The sequence below is a fragment of the Palaemon carinicauda genome, chromosome 41, assembly GCF_036898095.1.
Source record: "Palaemon carinicauda isolate YSFRI2023 chromosome 41, ASM3689809v2, whole genome shotgun sequence".
NCBI lineage: Eukaryota > Metazoa > Arthropoda > Malacostraca > Decapoda > Palaemonidae > Palaemon > Palaemon carinicauda.
This window is the reverse complement of record NC_090765.1, coordinates 28467415-28480414: the sequence shown is the minus strand read 5'-3', so window position 1 is coordinate 28480414 and position 13000 is coordinate 28467415. Positions and strand designations below refer to the sequence as shown.

The window sequence follows — 13000 nt, the reverse complement described above, 5'->3', positions numbered from 1 at the left end:
TATGTAGGTGCCACATAACTGCAATTCCACACCTGGGCATGGTTTAAATCTCCACAACAGCCACTCTGAAAAGAAAAAGGGTTCAAAAGAATTTGCTAATTTATTAACAAAAGGTTAATGAGAGGGAGAGCCAAATACATCATATCTTTTCAAAGCCAAATTTAAAAAGTGACATCACTCAACCAGTGAGTGTGCGAGTGGGGCGACTGGTCTAACCACCCTACCCAACTCCTAACTAGAGGTGGGTAGTTATCCCTCGTTAAAAAATATTTTGGCTAGTTTTCAGCATTCACCAAAATAGTATCCACTGTAAAGAGCGAAAGGGTTTGTATTTGTGTCAGAAAGTTTTTCACCAGAGGTTGAAAAAATAACTAAAGTAGACAAAAAATAGCTGAACAGTGCAGTCATGTTTAGGACATTTTTCACAGTTTTTAAATTCTCAAAGTTGGATTGACTTGTCTCAACAATAAATATCATACTGTACTGGACTCTTAAGGAACTTACCTCTAAATATATGGCAGATTCATGGTAATTCATCTCCCAGCTTGTATCAACCGTACTAACAGGTGTACCAGAAACAGGATCTTGAAGCTGCCTATAACTGGACGTACTAGATTCTGCACCAGTAGAACTGTACTCATTGGGGACATCTGAATGCTTCGTATTTTTTGTTTCCTTATTCTGGTTTGATACTGCAGCTAAAATAAAAGTAAATATATCAAAATAGGAAAAATATTATAAAGCATGATTTTTCTTTATGCCATTTCCCCTAACAGAAGATGGTTCTAGGGAAAAAATGTCTGCCCCAATCATGCAGTACTTTAACTACAGAACCATGGATGAACTACCTGTGAAGAAAACAACAGTATAGCCTAGCCCCTTTATGTATTATGTAAAAGGCTCATCAGCAGTGCCCTGAAACCACCACACATTGCTTCCTTCACCTCTTATGCTGCTCCACTCTCACGCTTACACCACATTCAGGCTCTTCCTAATATCTTTCATACCATTTATCCATCCCTTTCTATTTCTTGCTCCACTTCTCAACACGTGAGAATAATTTACTTTTCTCACCCACATGACAAATTTGAAAGTTATTTGTATTTTTCCTAACGACACAAACCTGTAGCTATTTAATAAGGATTATCTTTCAGCAAAGCTGGAAGACTAGCCATTAAGACTTTTTAGCAAGGTGGCAACTAACCAAACTGCTAGTTACCGGGAATAGTGAGGGGTAGTGGGGGTTGTCAGCTACCCCTCTCACTCTCACCAGTGAAACCAAGTCACTTTTTTATTGCAGGCAGGAATATGGGAGACAAGTGATGGAAGGACAATTTGTATACTGTAAATAGCTACAGGTTTTTATCACTACGACAATCTACAAACCTTCCGCTATTTATTAGGGATGACTTACCTATGAGGAGGTTGGAAGTTTGACCACTGGCTTAATCATTGAACCAGAGTGTTCACGTACAGGCTTGGTCTGTAACTGAGAAAACCCTGACACCTCGCTAAGATCTTTGTGCAACCTGTGCCTGTGTGAAAAACTAGCAATGTTACAGTCTAGGTAGAAATATTCAGAGTTAAATAGGAATGATGATATCAAACATAGAGATTTCCAAATACCTACTTCACATGGAGTATCGGGGATGTAGACAAGAATTAAAACTATACTAAGTTACACAAGGAAAATAGTTATTACCTACAGATAGGCAAGACCAGTGTGCAGAGGACCCATGGTGCTGTCCCCCAAGAGAGGGAAAGCTGAAAGAAAGAGCCAGTCATTCTTACACATTTGTCCCAGACTAATCCAAGGTAACCTATGAACTCAACCAACTGCTATTTGTCCAACAAGGAACCTGAGGCATTCTAAACCACTTGTTGTGGAGCCACCACAGAACCAATAGAGATCGTCTCCATTCTCCTGTGAGTCACATCTTGCAGGTAGTGGGCAGTGAAGGTCATCTGATGTTTCCACACATCAGCCTGTAATAACTGCACCACAGAATAGTTACGCTTAAACGCCAAAGACATACTTATGCACCTGACGTCATGCGCTCTAGGTTGATGAGCAGGAAGGGGGTCAGGATTCACTGTATTGTCAATGACTGTGCTTATCCAAGCTCAGATGGTGTTCTTTGTGATCCTCCTCTTGACTTTCCCTGTGCTGATGAAGAGTGCTGAAACTCAGGGGTGAGCTGCTGCAGTGCGTTTAAGGTAACATCTCAAACTCCTCACTGAGCTAAGTAACAGTTGATATGGATCATTGGTTAAAGAACGAAGACTCCCAATCTGAAAGGGCCTGAATCTAAGATCAGCAACTCCCGGATTTTAAGTCTTAGCAGTAAACTCAAGGATGAAGCCGAGTGTCACCTTCCCCAATCCCCTCGAATAGGTGATGCCAAACGATAGACCATGAACCTCACTAACTCTCTTAGCCGAAGTCAATGTGAGTAGGAACACCATCTTCAAAGTGAGGTGGCGATCTGTTGCCTGGTGTAATGGCTCCTAGGGAACGCCCTTCAAAGAGCAAAGGATGCGAACCCCATTCCAAGGAGGAGGTCTAACTTCCAACTGTGGGCAAGTGAGCTCATTACTTCATATGAGGAGAGAGAACTCCAACGAAGAAGAAAGATCAACTTTCAGTCTAAAGGCAAGGCTTAAGGCTCAGCGGTAACCTTTCACTGCCGAGACAGATAGAAACTTTTCCTCCCAAAGTTATATAAGGGACTCCATTATTACTGGAATAGTGGCATCGAGGGGAGCAATACCCCTTCCACAACACCAACCACAGAAGACAAGTCCACTTAGCCTGGTAAACTAATACCAAGGATCTACGTAGGTATCCAGATATCCTTCTCGCAACTTGTTGCAAAAAGCCTCTCTGTGAGAGAAGACGCTGGATAAACTTAAACCATGAAGTCTAAGAGAAGCTACTGCCTTGTGGAAGATCTTCGCGTGTGGTTGTCCAAGTAGGTCTTGACATGGAGGGAGTTCTCTCGGTAGCTCCGTTAGGAGCTGCAGACGGTCCAAGAACCACTGTGTGATGCCATAGCAGAGCTATGAGCATCATGAGTAGATTGTTAGATGCTCTGGTCTTGTTGAGCACCCTTTGCATCAGACAGAACAGGGGAAAGGCGTACACATCAATTTTGTCCCATCATTGTTGAATGCATCTTGCCAGAGAGCCTGAAGATCCGGGACTAGGGAACCGTAGAGCGGGAGCCTGAAGTTAAGGGGCATTGCGAACAGATCTACAGTCAGTGAACCCCACAAAGTCAGGACTTTATTGGCTATCAGATTCGAGTCGCTCTGCTCAAATTGTCCCCAAGCACATTCCTCTTGCCTGAATGAAGCAAGTTGATAGGGACTCCCAATTTGCTTCTGTCAATCTTAATATCTCTATTGCTATATGGCAAAGGGGCTGCGAAAAAGTACCGCCTTGTTTATTTTCGTAAGCCACTACTGTGGTGTCATCACTTATCAGTACCGCAGTGTGACCCGCCAGGAACTGTTAGAGCGCCAGAAAGGCTGCCCTCGTTTCTAAGAGAATTATAGCTCTGAGGCCATGTGGTGCAGCATGTGGGACCCCCACCCTTCTTTTGATGCGTCCATGTACAGCAATTCCGGGAGAGGGACGATGTCTGTCCCTTTGCGGAGATTCACATCTGTCACCCACCACTGAAGATCCGTCAGTTGCTCCTGTCACATACGAACTAACGTATCCAGGGAACCGGTATGTTGACTCCTCCTGGATTTGAGCCCTCACTGATGAGATCAAATTCTAAGGCGGCTGTTGGGCACTGGAAGAACCAGGTATGCTAGGTAACCTAGGAGAGACAACCATTTCTGGGCTGGAAGCTCTTCTCATCTGAGGAACAGGCTTGCTACCTCCCTCAACCTGTGTATTCTGTCATCTGATGGAAACACTTTCAATAAGTTGGTGTCTATAATCATACCAAGGTATACCAGTCTTTGAGAGGGAGCAGGGATAACTTCTTGATGTTTATCACGATCCCAAGATCTTGACAAAACTTGAGCAGTCTCTCTCGGTGTTTAAGAAGGGTTGCCATCGAGTCTGCTAGCATCAGCCGCCATTCGTCAAGGTATCTTAGGAGACAAATTCTGATCCTGTGAGCCCAAGATGACACTAGAGCGAACCCTTTCGTAAAGAATTGGGATGTTGTGAAAAGACCGAAGCACAGCACCTTGAACTGGTATTGCCTGTTATCATGTATGATACTTTCTTGAAGATAGATGGATTGGAATCTGGAAGTATGCATTCATGAGATCCAGAGTGCACATGAGGTCCTGTGGTCTTACCGCTTGTATGACCATGTCTGCCGTTCCCATCCTGAACAAAGTCTGAAGATCAAATTTGATCAGAGCCGAGAGATCAATACCGGGTCTCCAGACGCATTTTTCACAAGAAAGTCATCTGAAGAAGTCTGGGGAGCTGTCTAGGACCTCTTGGAGAGAGTCCTTCTCCAACACAGTCTGGACTTTGGCCTGAAAGGCCAGCTCCTTTGCAGATCCCTTCACATAGAAGCTCGATGGAACTGGATCCCGAGTTAGTAGAGGGAGAGATTGAATGAACGGGACACGATAACCTGAGCAATCACGTAGAGTGTTCAAGGATCAGTCCCATGCTGCAGCCACCTCTGCCAGCAGCATCGCAGGTATCCCCCGCCATTTGGACAGGTGGGAAAATTGCCCTCCCTAGTGGGAGAGGCATCTGCCATTTCCTTTACCACCTTACCTCCTGTGGATGATTTGGAGCCCTTAGGATCTTTGGCAGGGAAGGGCTGCTTCGACACCTTCTTAGAGGACCCTGGCGTCCTGCTGGTCGAGTGTTTGGTGGATTATGACGGTTTTCGGGTAGGTGGAGGAGCCTTACCATAGGACCTGGATAATAAGGCCCAGTGGAGAACGGAGTCCTTGGTGGACTTCCTCCATCGCTCCTCAGCCACCCTCTCGACTTCTTCCAGCTTAAACACAGCTGAGCCGTCAAGGGTGGAGTTTCTGAGCCTAGTAGTCTCAGCCTTAGGAACCTGCCTATGGAAACTCTCAATCAGAGCATTCCGCCTCTTAAAAATAGCGTTTTCCTATAGGTTGACAATCTGGTGGGAGAGGAATTCCACGGTCCGTAGACCTGTAGACCTTTGTCCGGCAGAGGAGCTCGCCAACCAACCTCGCTAGCGCTCAGTGGATGAGTGTACATCACTGCACATGACTTCTCTGCGAGACTGGGATGAGAAGTCCTCATACTCGTCCTACCCCACACAGGGGGTTGGCAAGTAGCCTTATGTCCTCCCCTTGCAAGGAGACAAATAAGGATGTGCTGAACTTGAAGAACACAAGGTTCTCCCTAGTGAGAGGTAAAAACCTTGATGCACAGGTCCCAAAAAGCCAGGCCTGACTAAACTCCATGAGCTTTGTCATGCCCAACCGAAAGGATGTAGGCAATAACCCCAAAGATTTATAGCCTACAGTTGGTAGGCATCACCATCTGCAGCTATGACCCCAAAAAAAAATTGATCAAGAGACTTGTTTCTTGTAACCTGAAGGTACAACGGCTAGGAGTGGGAGCTGCGACCAGCAGCCTAACTCCGTCATCGTCAAGCTCCAAGAAGCCTTTGCTACGAGGAGCTAGAGCGAGAAGGTCGTCCAGCACTTAGAGCAGCTGAAGGGAGCTCTTCCCACAAGCGGAAAAGCTGCTTGACAGCAGCTGGAGAAGGGTGACCCTCCCACAGACAGATGAGTTGCACAACGCCCAGAGGTAGGCCTCTAGACAGCGCACTCTGCTTCCCATCATCAAGCTGAGCATGCTAAAGTTGAAAGTCTACATTAAGCGCTGCCTGTGAAATGTAGCCGAAACTACAGTAGTTTCTGGGTTCACCCAGAAGGGATCCCCCGACTGGAAACCCAGAGGAGAACCAGTCTGCAACTCATCTAATTCCTACACTGGAGCTGCAGGAATGAAGGTGAGCAGAAGCAGAGAGTGGTGTAGCTAGGACCAGAGAACTCTATCAGTGCATTACCTCCAGAGACTTGGAAAGCACGTCCTAGGTCAACCTCAAAAGCATCAGGTGTGCACTCCAGCTGTAACCTTAACTGCCGCAACCTCAGAAACCATTCCTTAGCGGAGAGACCTGAAAGCGCTAAGAAAGGCAGGATTTGCCGCAAGCAATAATGGTAGAGACTCCCCTGTGGAGGCCACCATTGCTTTGCTAAGGGACATGACAGTCCGCACCTAAGGGAAATCTTGCTTCTGCACTCTGAAAAGAAAGCGGGTTTTCAAGCTTTTAGGACAGTTGCTTTAATCGTAGGCCAGTTACGTTTATAACGGGAGAGAAAAACAATAAATGTTATCTTTAAAGCCGAAATAAAAAAATTGACGTTCAGTTACTAGGGCTGGTGTGAGCAGGGTAGTTTGGTTTAAAGCCCTTCGTTAAATAGCGGAGGGTAGTTACACCTCGTGTAAAAGTCTTACGGGTAGTTTCAGCTGTTGCTGAAATATATCTAAACTGTAAAGTGTGTCAAGGTCTGTATTTAGTGCAGGAACTAAGATTCAATTCCCCTCTGGAAGAAGTCTTCTTTCGACAATAGTCATACAGTATTTGGAAGCTGCTAATTGGTTCAAAAGTGAATGCAAACAATGCATGGACAGTAATCCACAATCAATTTCTCAAAAATAAACAATGGACTTAGTAAATGAAATACTGTTCACATTTTATTTGATTGATATGTACATCAGGATATTATGCCCTACCTTCATTAGTTATAGAGAAAAATACCCAAACAGCAAGCACATAACCATTTCTTATAGCAAATTAAAGTTTGCTAGAAATTAAAGTATCATATATTAACCATATCATATATTAATCATAAATCCTAATCAGTATACAGTATATTTACCATTGCCTCGTTCATGTATTTATTATTATTTTTATCATTATTATTATTATCATTATTATTATTATCATTATTATTATTATCATTATTATTATTATTACTTGCTAAGCTAAAACCCTAGTTGGAAAAGCAGGATGCTATAAGCCAAAGGGCCCTAACAGGGAAAATAGCCCACTGATGAAAGGAAACAAGGAAAAATAAAATATTTTAACAACAGTAACAACATTAAAATAAATATTTCCTTTATAAACTATAAAAACTTTAACAAAAGACGAAGAGAAATTAGATAGAATAGAGTACCCGAATATACCCTCACGCAAGAGAACTCTAACCCAAGACAGTGGAAGACCATGGTACAGAGGTTATGGCACTACCCAGGACTAGAGAACAATGGTTTGATTTTGGAGTATCCTTCTCCTAGAAGAGTAGCATGCCATAGCTAGAGTTTCTTCTTCTCTTATCAAGATGAATGTGGCCACTGAACAATTACAGTGCAATAGTAACCCCTTGGGTGAAGAAGAATTGTTTTGTTATCTAAGTGTTGTCAGGTGTATGAGTAAAGAATAGGCCAGAATATTCGGTGTATGTGTAGACAAAGGAAAAGTGAACCATAGCCAGAGAGAAGGTTCCAATGTAGTACTGTCTGGCCATTAAAGGACCCCATAACACTCTAGCGGTAGTATCACAACAGGTGGCTGGTGCCCTGGACAACCTACTACCTACAAGTGTAAGTGTAATAAAAAGGCCTCCAAGATCAGATTAAAAGTAAGTGTGGAACACTATTCAAGGTATTGTATGGGGGGAAATACTAGCTTGGTAAAATTGTGTAAATAACCAATAATCCTTTTGGCGAAAATAAGAAGTGTTTCTGGTATATTCTTATGTGTTTAGACCAGTTATAATAACAGTAACTGTTAAAAACCTGTACTTCTCAAGTTATAACAAAGTTTGACAAACAAGAAGTTACTACTGAAAAACCATATTTCATATGGGAAACAAGCACAGTTATAACATAACATGAGACACTCTTCCTAACCTAAGATGCATAACCTTTACCTATCATGCAGGGTCCTGGTTCCTGGTTCCTTATTGCTCACTCCGCAAAATAAGTTTGCGGGCACTCTATCTCTTTATAGATAGGTGCAAAGCTTCTAAGCTTATTCTTATTATTAAGTTTATATCATCTGTGCCTTAAATAAATTAATATCATAATGAGCTTCACAATCTTTACTTTTATTCCCTTATACTTTGAAATTGGATACGATAACACCTTGCTATCATCAGTTTTGGCAACCTGTTGTGGTAATCAGTTTGGGCTTCCTAAACTCTTCTTTTATATTCATTGCCCTATCTATAAATGCAGCCAGATCCCTGCTATGATTTTTTAGCATACCTAAACTTAATTCTACATTCTTTAGCTGTTCTAACTTTGGGCATAGAAATAAATGTTCGGTGGTGTCTTCTTCCTCTTTGCATAAATCACACAAATTGTCAACCCCTACTCACTTAGTAAAATCTAATTGGCAACCAATAACCATTTCAAAGAAAATAAGAAGTCTTTCAGATATGATTAATGGTACTTTGAACTATTTTGTTTGGTAAATTTTTACAAGCACTTACCAGGCCATAGGCGATATTTGCCATTACAAACAACATCAGCTACACATTTCAGTCACTTTTTCTTCTATGCACTTTTCGGCGGAAATGCATAATTAACGAGTTATTCAATATCTTATTTTTAATATTTGTTAAAAAATGGACAAGTCATTCGACATGTTGACTCCACAGCAAATATTGTCATCTGAGCCTCTTTGCACCCTCGCATACCCATAAGTAAGTAGTCCAATATATACTAATATTTTCCTCAGCCAATTTTTTTTATTTGTTTCATTTGTATGCATGTCTTTTACATATTGTAATTAATATTTTGTTATTTTGTTATTTAGTTTACGTTAAATCACTTAGAAAAACGTTATTGTGGTTCCCCCCCCCCCCCCTTTCTAAGGCATTTTTGGTCCGAGACACAAGCGTTAGCGGTTGAAAAGCATTTTTTTCGTGCATCCTCTCAGGCATTTTATTTTTCTCTTCTCGTTTTTCATGTTTGTATGCATGTATTTTAAACATTTTACTTAATATTTTGTTGTACCAAAATGGGTTAGCGTATTTCTCTGTACTAGTTTACGTTGAAGCACCTAGAAAAACGTTATTAATTTTTTTTAGATTTTTCCCCTTTTTGGAGGCATTTTGGGTGCGAGACACACACATTTCCGGTATGGCGCGCATTAATCTTCTGCACATTCGTTACAGTTCAAATTTTAGTTTGCGATGGCGACCGTCGAAGTCAGTTGTGCGGGCTGTAGTCTTGACTATTTTAAGTGTATCAATACCTTTTATTCGAAAAACAGCGAAATCATAATTTTTTTACAAGGACACGGTGCTTTACCTGTGGCAGTGAAGTGCCCCCATTGTGATATTCTTTGCAGTTATAATAGTAATACGCACCTGTTTTTCTGTCGACGTCGTAGGAAAGCTCCCAAGAAAAAAGCTAGTGTTCAGTGTACATACACCGTTTCTTTGTTCAAGGGTACATTCTTAGATAATGCACATGTGAAACCTTGGGAAGTGGCTCTTTTTGTGAATCATTTTTTAAGCAAACATTGGGATCACTCTACCATCATAGACTGTTTACATTGGTCGAGCAGAACAAGTGTGGATTGGCGAAGCTTTTGTTCGGAAGTAACCGAAAAGTGGTTTTCAGAACAATCCCCGGTGGGTGGTCAAGACATCGTCGTGGAAATTGACGAAACACTAATTGTACGTAGAAAATATAATCGTGGTAGACAATTAAATCAAGTGTGGTTGTTTGGAGGAATTGAGCGTGTGTCCAAAAAAAAATTTATCATTCCGTTACATCACGAAGGGCAAGACAGAAGTGCTGAGACCCTTATCCCATTAATTAAAAAGTATATCTTGCCAGGCTCTATTGTAATTAGTGATGGTTGGGCAGCGTATCGAAATGTAGGAAATGAGGGATATACCCACAAAGTGATAAACCATAGTGAGGAGTTTGTCCAAGGGACAGACCCAAGTGTGCACACGCAAAACATTGAAAGACTTTGGAGAGACGTCAAGGAGTGGTCCAAACGACCGGGGAATCGATCTGAATATCTGGAACAATATTTGGCCAGATATTTATTTATTTCACGTTACAATCACGATCAGTTACCATCATTTTTGGCTGCAAGTTGGTCAGCTTTACAGACCACATGGTGACCGTGCACGACTCATTGCTGAACAACCTGAAACAGATAACCCAGTATCGGACTCTGATTCAGACTCATAAGGTAAATACATAATTTTTTCCTGTGACGAGCTAGGTTAGGGGCAGTGACCGCCTAGGTTAGGGGCAGTGACCGCCTAGGTTAGGGGCAGTGACCGCCTAGGTTAGGGGCAGTGACCGCCTAGGTTAGGGGCAGTGACCGCCTAGGTTAGGGGCAGTGACAGGTTAGGTTAGGTTAGGTTAGGATAGGTCAGGTTAGGTCAGGTTAGGTTAGGTCAGGTTAGGTTGGTTTCTTTAGTTATCAATGGCAAGAAAATATGTTTTTCTAGTTGATTTTGATGTGTTTTGCAGGAATTTCACCTTCATATTTGTCGAAAATACACAGTTTTTGTCACACACCATTTGGGGTGTGGGATAAAAACGGGTGATTTCCGCCAAAAATGAAGGTGAAATTCGTGCAAAACACATCAAAATCTACTGGTAAAACATATTTTCTGGCCCCTAGGCCCTGGTAAGTCATAGTAAAAATTTACCTTTTGTTTTAGATGACAATACTTTACTTATTCTACTTTTACTCTAAGGGCTGCTTATATAGTCCTGTACAGCAGGGGAACCCTACTCTCTACAGGAACTCCACGGTCGTTTTATGAAGTTCATTTGGGAGCATTTAACATTTCACAATGCGTATTGCTTTGCTTACTGTTAGATCATCACTATAAAAACACTAGCAATCCTAACTTTTCAAGTTATAAAGATCCTTTTTCACTAACATTGTCCTCTTTTGCACCAATACCTTGAGTTAGTTTACCAGTGACAATGCACAGGCAAATGAATATCTCCCAAATTAACATCCCATAAACTAACATAACATAGGTGATGGATCTTTACCTGAATAGGGTAGGAGTTATGCTCAATGGACTAACTAACTTAACTTACAACTCCTTGTGACAGTTAATGGATGTTCCTTCAATGGTAAGCAGCTTCATAAGGGTAGTTCTACACAATCTTTTACTTGGTAAACATATATGGTTGGCTTTTACTACCGTACAGATCGTCTTACAAGCAATTAGGTTACGGTAATGTTTAGTAAGACAGACTTCAAAAACCTACTTCCTCGCCTTCTCAAATACACACTGAAATTATTGAACGGGTTAATAATCATTCATATAACAGCATGAATGGTTATATAGTAATTTATCTTACCCTGAGTATTTTCAGTTTCAACTGGTGGGAGAAAAAGACTGGCAAATGTCTCAGTGCCAGTCCTCCCACCTACACGTTCCTCCATGTTTGTTGACACTACAAAGTTCGTTCATAAGGTATCGTAACTGTGTTCGAACTCATTAATCAGTTTTAATACTCGTTTAAAATAATCATCGCATACTCATTTTAAACACTTCACAAACTTCAAATACAAATATAAAGTAAAAAGACATGGATAATGTACAAAAAAATCAATATCTAATAATGCATATATTTGTTAAATAAAGATTAACAACCGTCGAACACTTGCTTGTGATTTGAATGAACAGATAAAAAACTGTTTTCTGCCTGTGTAAATGTTTGTCTTATGAACTCGCACTTTGACAGTTGTTGCGTTACACTGATAATCATTGTAAACGATAACTACAATTAGGCAATCCTGTGCAGATAAGTTATACATTGGAATTCAACCAACGCTGAGAAGAATATTTAGCTTTTTACTGCATATAATTCCATTTAAAGTTGATTTTAGAGCATTCAATTCATTACTCACAATCCTTTCTTCATATAAGAGAAACGTCTTTAAGAGAAAACAAAACAAACCGGAAAGTTCCGGCATATGTCACAAAAGTTAGTCATGTGGCTGGACTGTAAAATAATACATTTAATTGGGTATCAATACACTAGGGTTGCTTCATTCTTTCTGTATCTAAAAGAATAAAACTAATGCAATAACTAACTTCACCAGCATGAAGCTGGAAAATGAATAAAAAAAAAAGAAAAAAAAAATTCCACAAGATCATCCGGGAAAATTGTAGGTCAAAAACGAAAATTTGCTCCTAAAATATCCAATCAACTAATTTATATGAGAAAAAAAATCAATCAACAATGTAAAAGAATAAACAAAATCGTAAGTAGGAAAACATCACAATATCACTTTCTATTTTCGAACCAATTATAGGACTTCACTGCTAATGCTTGAGCCGTCCACACCACGCCTTATAATTTTTTAATTTATTTTAATTAATTAAGGCTAAATATAACTGAATAATTAACCAAAATAAATATGATGACAAAGAAATTTTACAACTAATGCCTAGACCACACTGTTCATATGCTGTAAAACTGGTACACATAATGTAAGGAATGAAGTACTCAAAAATTCATCTCATAACAATTTGCATTTCTAAAATAAGTATATACAAATTATACCCGTTAAACGAAAGCAATAACCATTAACTAGTGATATTTATTATGGAAGAAGAAGAAGAAGAAAGAGCTATGAAAAAAAAAAAAAAAAACATTAAGACGCATTTGTAAAAAATTAAATGAATAAATAACGCAACCCCCCCCCCCCCAAAAAAAAAAAAAAAAAAAAAAAAAAAAAAAAAAACTATGATTATGGAGAAGTTGGCCGTTCAGTACTATATGCATTGTTCTGGAGAGTAAGTGTTAGAAACAAAAGGAGAAAGACTGCATAAACAGGAAAAGAAAAATAATTTGAATACAAATCGAAAAGTGGTGAAAAAACCGTCTGACAAAGAGGAAAAGAGCGTTACATGATACTAGATTATAAAATGGAGAGAGAGAGAGAGAGAGAGA

The 13000-nt window shown here is 40.4% G+C and overlaps 1 protein-coding gene across 3 annotated transcripts in view; it reads right to left on the bottom strand.

Moving 5' to 3' along the window:
* Positions 1 to 13000, bottom strand: part of LOC137632478 (two pore channel protein 1-like) — a 354996-nt gene that overhangs the window by 57181 nt on the left and 284815 nt on the right. For 2 of the 3 annotated variants that reach the window (XM_068364427.1, XM_068364428.1), the window contains exon 3: positions 505 to 698. In XM_068364427.1, coding sequence (XP_068220528.1) covers positions 505 to 698 — 194 coding nt within the window. Of the gene's footprint in view, positions 1 to 504; positions 699 to 11398; positions 11501 to 13000 lie in introns of those variants that run through there. The other variant, XM_068364429.1, reaches the window with a different exon arrangement.